This window comes from Triticum urartu, chromosome 7A (assembly GCF_056163025.1).
Source record: "Triticum urartu cultivar PI428250 chromosome 7A, HENAU_Tu73, whole genome shotgun sequence".
NCBI classification, from domain to species: Eukaryota; Viridiplantae; Streptophyta; class Magnoliopsida; order Poales; family Poaceae; genus Triticum; species Triticum urartu.
This window is the reverse complement of record NC_141879.1, coordinates 712,788,943-712,795,643: the sequence shown is the minus strand read 5'-3', so window position 1 is coordinate 712,795,643 and position 6,701 is coordinate 712,788,943. Positions and strand designations below refer to the sequence as shown.

Genomic DNA, 6,701 nt, shown 5'->3' with positions numbered 1-6,701 from the left:
GCCGGTTCACTTTTCTCAATTTGATTTGTGTTTTTTACTGATTTATTTATTGGCTTGATCGTGATATTAACAAGGTGCTAGCATGCCGTGTGCGTCTTCTTTTCTTAGTTTACAATGTAAACTTTACATACAATTGAAGGCTAATAAGCAAACTTGATCTACATAGTACTGTAGCATTCAGTCAGTTCCATATACATAATGAACAAGAATTATTTGTAGCGAAACAACAATTGTTGTAGGGTTACTACCATAGTTATTACTAGCCCTAATAATTACTCCCTTCATCCCTTGATATAAGATGCTTTTGCAAACCGTCTTATATTGTGGGACGGATGGAGTATTACACTACAATAAGAGAGTGGAAGCCTCCTGGTGCATGTAAGGGTTTGTTTCTCTCCCATTGCAACGCACGGGCGCACTTCCTAGTATGTTATAATAGATGCATCATATCTTGTTTTTATATCGATTAATTATATGCCATGCCTTTTTTTTAGCAAATGTAGCTACATAGAATCGATCGGTAATATTTTGGATTGATGATCGATAGCTAGCTAGTATTGTTATTCTTTGTTATGCTAATAAAAATGTAAATATGCATTCATAATTAACATTGTTCAAATATTTGTATACATATATAACTTTCCATTTGTAGTGCTAATTACATGTACTTTACGTGTTTTTATGTATATAATTAATAATGATATCTTATTAATTCATTTGTATAGTTTCTTAACATATGGACGACAGTAGGGGATCGATGGAACAGGCTCATTGCGGCGTTAGCATTAGGCAACACTGATCAGTGGGCCAAGATGAAGGAGATCGCTTCCTGGTATGACAACTACAAGACCATGATTTTCAGTCGAAGGGCGAGCTCTTGTGTACCACGCAGTACCAGCAAGACTGGATCAGGGCCGCGTATGGTTGTGATACTCAGGTCAGTGCCATGGAGATCCTCCTATGGTGTATGAGTGAGACGCATGGATGGGATTTCAATCTGTCACACAAGTATGTAGACTACTGCTCTGTTATACCCGCCGATGAGGTCCTGGATGTGAAGTACACTAAACCGAGTGTAACACTTGGCTTATACTTCGTCATGATTAAAATGCAATTTGTCGAGTATATTTCATACCCGACTTCATTTATTTTTCCTCTAGTGTTGCCTCTATCCATGTCCTCACCAAATCTTTGCCTGCGATTAGTTTTTATGAGATACGCATGAAGCCAGGCTGGCTAAGCAAATAACTGATTCATATGGAATCTCGTATCCGAGTCCTTCTATAGTGCAACTACAATTGCGTACACAAAGGTCGGCCGGTCCGCGCAAAGGATTTCATGGGGCTGATCCATGTATAGAGGATTTAATGGAAGACGGAGAAAATTATGAAGGGCAAAAAAATATTTTTTCTCACTTATATGTGGCATTGCGGGTAATTTTTATCAACTCAGAGAAACACACTACATACATTAAATCTCAACCATCAATTCATATGGGTGGCATTAAATTAACGGATATAAAAGGATGACAGAGGCAGAACTAAGAAATCTTCCTCCTTTTAATATTAGGTATAAATGTAGATATAGATATAGATATAGATGTATATTAAGTTGTTAAGTCATGTCTGTTGAGCTACGAGTGTTGAACCTATTGAACTGTTAGTATTGAAGTGGTAAGTCGTGTGTACTAATGGTGGATGGATGATTGAACTAATTGATGATGATCTAGACTGTTTGAACGAACTAATTGATGATGATCTGGACTATTGATGAATGATGCACTTATCACGATTGATGACTGATACATTTGGCATGATGATCTTGCGTGTTGATTAATGATGCATTTGGCATGACGATCTTGCTTGTTGATGAATGATGAGTGATTAATTATGCATTTGGCATATGGTTAGGGTAAATCCAAAACCCTTCGGCATTTTTTGTCGTCAATGATGACAAATATTGTTAGGGTAAAGCCTAAACCGTTTGGCATTGGTCGTCGTCCATGATGACAAATATGGTTAGGGTAAATCCAAAACCCTTTATCATTTGTCGTCATCGATCAAGACAAGTTGGTTAGGGTAAAGCCTAAAGCCTTTGGCATTTGTCCTCATCGACAACGACAAATATGGTTAGGATAAATCCTAAACCCTTTGGCAATAAGGTGAAGTATGAACTAAAGTACATAGTGCCAAAAATTGTTAGGGTGTTTTTACGGACAAAATTACAAATTGCCTTATCAAAAGTTAAGTGTTGCATGTACATGGATTTACAACTAGATTTTCTAGCAATGGAAACATTAGTGAGAAAATGTGGATTAAAAAAATAAGTGTTGCGTGTAGGTAATCCAAAGTATGTGGTATTAATTCAACCGGATCTTGCATAGAGAATAAAAGAGAGAGGCCGATCACATGCGAGAACGGGTATGCTCATCAGTAAGGTTCCTGAACGACCGTCTACCACCACATAGCCTCGCGGGTGGCGTGCTCTAGGCAATTCGATAGGGATGACAGTGTTTGTGTGTGTGTGTGTGTGTGTGTGTGTGTGTGCGCGCGCGCGTGTGTGCGTGTGTGTGTGTGTTGGGGGCACCTCCATGCTGTGTGTGTAGGGGGGCGCCTCCGTGCCAAATTATGGATTCGGTTCCTCCCTCCCGGATGATATGCTACTTCCGCCAACTCTTATGGTGGACAGATGCATCTACACGCGCGCTCTGACCCGGTGCCGCTTCTGGCCCATGGACCGCTGCATTCAACCCCGATCTACGGAGTGAAGTGGCTTCCTACACAGGAAGGAGATACATGTTGCCTGGTCACACTTCTGTCAGGGCATTTTTGCCATTACACGAAGTGGAGGTAGTTTTGTCAATTTCATCGGCGCAAGGGGTACAAACTAAAAAAACCGGTATGGTTCTTCCAGGTTTTCACCAAAAACGTAGATATTTGGTCGGTTGCTCGGGAACGTTCGCACCAATGCGAGATCTTCACGCCAAAGCGCGAACGTTTGCGCGGGAGTCGAGTCGTATCTCTGTTACTCCCTCCGTCACGGTTTAGAAGGCACAGTTAAATTTGCGTGCATTTTCATAATAGACAAGGTTTAGGGCGCATTGCATTTATTTCTAATAGCTAATTAGTACTCCGATATACTACTATTTCTATATGCATGCGTAGTGTGAATGCTATTTTTTAGCCCATCACACAACCAATAGATAACCACCTAGGTCCTAGAGAATTTTTAAGCGCGCCTTCTAAACCGTGACGGAGGTAGTAGTTTGAATGAAGAGGGTTAGCCTTCATTTATTATCTAAAGCCTCCGATGAGAATGTTTTGCACCTGAAAATGTTATATTGGAATTCGACATTATTTGGGAAATGCTGGGCTGAAAAGAAAAAGTGTATATAATAAAGATGGTCGGCTGAAAAGCTGGGTGGGGACCCAAACACACCGGGGTTTCAGTTCCAAAAGGGGGGAAAACCGTGGGCTTTGGTTGTGCTTGGCGAAGCTGCCTTCCCTTCCATGGAGTCAAGATCCGGGCATCGTCCCCTCCGTTCATCCGCGCAGATTGGTGGTGCTGCTCCCGTGGAGCTGAGCCCCGGGCGTCGCCTGCGTTTTGCGCAGCCACAGCTCTGTAGTACAAGCGGCGGCGGCGGCGAACCGGATCGCATCAGCTCCCTCCCGCAGGAGCTCCTCCTCCTCATAATCGCCGTCATGGGATGCGCTGCCACGGCCGCGCGCACCAGCGTCCTCTCCCGCCGGTGGCGCGATCTCTGGACGCATCTCCGCCAGATCGTCTTCCACAACCTCGCGCCGTCGATTGCAGCGGCGGTCCGCCGTGTCCGTGGCCCCCCGGCCGCGGTCTCCCTCCTGGAAGTCCGCATCCCCAACGCCAGCAGGCATCCCTGGCCCGTCGGCGCCACGGCCAGCAGGCTGCTCCGCGATGCCGTGCGACTGCAGCCGGAGGAGATCGTCCTCAGCTTCCCGTGGAGCGTCGAATCTGAAGGCGGGCCGAACCTCGTGCGGCTGCCGTGCTTCCGGCGGACCAAATCCCTGATGCTGGAAAGGCTTCTCTTCTACTGCCCCGACGGCGAGTTCACCGCACTCCGGACGCTGTCCATCTCCTACGGCCTGGGCGGCCTCCACAGCTTGCTCCCCCGATGCCCGCACCTCCGCGTGCTCAGCCTCAAGTTTGTCAACGATGGCTACGGACTTGTCCAGAATGGGTTCATCTCACTCCACTTGCCATCGCTGCAGCAACTTTTCCTTGAAACCCGCATACTACACACAGATGCAGTCGACATCGTCGCCCCTCTGCTGAAGCGACTGACGGTGTCTGTAGGCGCTTACAAGGTGGTCAGCGGCATCTCCATCTCGGCGCCAATGCTGGACAAGGTGTCGTGGGAGTGGCGGTACTTTGAGGCCGGGAGCATTCTCCAGTTTGGGCCTTGGAGACTCCACAGGTTGTGGATACACACAGGAGAGAGGCAGGGACAGGTTCCTTCGCTCCACATTCATGCATCCCATGTATGTAATGTATCCTATCCACACTCCACTCAAGCTCAGTTTACTCAATTTATTATCGGAACTAGCAAGCGTGCGTGCAGACTCAAAAAAGAGAAGTATATATATGTTTACATACGAAATCTTACCAAGCTAATGACCACCTGATGTTTTGAATTTTCGTGATAATTTCTAGCAAATCTCTCTTTTTTCTGATCCTGTCAATGTTTTTTCAGAGCTGGTTTATTTCCGATGAAGACAACTTTGCGCACAAGTTAGAGAAGCACATGGTTGCTGCTGATTTCTCCCTTTTGGAGCTACGTCTCCTAAAAGCCGGACATGTTTTTGGAGCACTGGTGTTTCATCTCCTCGGGATTACTCGTATTTCGAGAGGTCTACAGAGGCTTAAGATCGTCCTAGAGAGATCGATGGTAATTATTCTTACATGTTCCCCTGCCTGTTTCATATCATTTCTCTGTTTTACACTGTGTAATTAAGTAGTAGTTTAAATTTTATTTTTGGTTTTAGCTGAAAGGGAAATGCCCGCCACGCTGTCCATGTGAACCCACAAACTGGAGATCTCAAACTATCTCCTTGACTGCTCTCGAGCAAGTGGAAATCAATGGCTTCCAAGGACAGGAACATGAGTTTGATTTACTGGAATTAATACTCAAATGTGCGCCAGTGCTTAAAAAAATGATACTGCATCTGTCACAGGAGGCCACATCTAATAATAGTGCAAGCGCAAAAATATATGACATCTGGAGCAGGGCCTATTCTTCAGTGGAATGCTATGTTTATGAGAGCTCTGGTGAGTATTTATTCAGCATCCATGATTAGCATGCTCTTTTATATATATATGAGAGCTCTCAAAACCTAAGCTTTCATTGCTTTTCATGTTTAGGGTGGTTACGTTGAAATGTGGTACTGACGTCCCAATTAGAGTTTAATTATGCATGTATCCCGGTTATTAGCTAATTTAATATGCTATATTTTATCCGAATTTGTGTGCCCACACCCTCGTTTTTATAGAAATATAAGCTGGATATATACTTGCGTTGGTGATAACAAAAATTAATATTTTTTGTGTGGCCTTTCCTTACCTTATTTGCCTTTTTGCATTCTTCTGTTTACCGTGCCCTTCGGTTTTGTGTCTTTATTCAAATTTATAGGCTATATATATGGCTGAACTGGTATCTGCTGATTTTATTGGCCATCCAATTTTGCACAAGTTATTTAGTTCCAGTGAGATTCTGTTTAGCATGTACTGTGGTATTTGTTCCTGCTGTCAGCATGTATTGTATTTTATTTGTCAGCATGTATTTTATTTTATTTGCCAGTGACAACAATCATTACACAAATAGCAACTATACAATTCCCGTGGAGCATGTATTTTATTTTATTTGTCAGCATGTATTTTATTTGTCAGCATGTATTTTATTTACGGTGCGATACTTACTGGAGCTAGGTTTCAATCTGTCTCCTTTGCAGGGTTAATGCATCGCAACCATATTTATCTGTTGACATGATTCCCGTCCTTACATTTGTGAATTCTAGTCGATGAACATCATCCTTTTCCCATTCGGAAAAATCAATTACCTAGTCTCAAGACTTTGTTTGGTTGCTTGGACTGAACTAATCAAGTGCATGTTGTATTGCCAGTGTATTGTAGCTCTTTATAGGGAGCTCAGTTAAATGCTGATTGGTTTCTATGCACTCAACCTGTGATTATTATGTTAAACCTGCGGTTTCAATTGCCCTTTGTTCTATTTCATTTTGCCAAAATACCAGCGACGTCCCGTTTGGGGCAGACGCCACTAATTATCTACACCTGTAAGGCTTTTCCTACTAGTGTAACCTCTGCTATTGTCATATCTACTACCATCCACATATCCATCTAACGCCATGTGTGATCTAATCGCCGCCACTTGTCACTCATTAACCATCTACCACCATGTGTGATCTCATCATTGCCGCTTGTCGCTACGGTCGACCTTGCGCTCATCGCCACCTCTGTTACCCCCTTTCGTCGATGCCTCTTGATGACACACCAGACAGCATGCCCCAAGCTGAGAGAATGAGCACAAGCTTCCTAAGTTCTTCCCATTGAGAAAATCAGGCACCTTATGTGTATACAACTCATGTCTTACAAAATACAAAAGGAACAAAAGGGGGAATGTTGGCCGAACCTCGCATTTTCTAAAGAGTAAT

At 43.7% G+C, this 6,701-nt stretch overlaps 1 protein-coding gene across 1 annotated transcript; it reads left to right on the top strand.

Annotated features, from left to right (window-relative positions):
• Nucleotides 1-3,321: 3,321 nt before the first annotated feature.
• Nucleotides 3,322-6,272, top strand: LOC125524823 (uncharacterized). Its single transcript, XM_048689852.2, has 4 exons — nucleotides 3,322-4,514; nucleotides 4,727-4,921; nucleotides 5,019-5,301; nucleotides 5,982-6,272. The coding sequence occupies exons 1-4, from the start codon at nucleotides 3,510-3,512 to the stop codon at nucleotides 6,017-6,019; spliced, it is 1,521 nt and encodes a 506-aa protein (XP_048545809.2). The 5' UTR covers nucleotides 3,322-3,509; the 3' UTR covers nucleotides 6,020-6,272.
• Nucleotides 6,273-6,701: the final 429 nt, after the last annotated feature.

Excerpts from the sequence above, each read along its gene's own strand:
- LOC125524823 (XM_048689852.2), top strand. The coding sequence starts at position 3,510 with ATGGAGTCAAGATCCGGGCATCGTCCCCTCCGTTCATCCGCGCAGATT. Across the intron at positions 4,515-4,726 it reads TCCACATTCATGCATCCCAT|AGCTGGTTTATTTCCGATGA; the intron begins GTATGTAATGTA and ends ATGTTTTTTCAG. Across the intron at positions 5,302-5,981 it reads CTATGTTTATGAGAGCTCTG|GGTTAATGCATCGCAACCAT; the intron begins GTGAGTATTTAT and ends TCTCCTTTGCAG.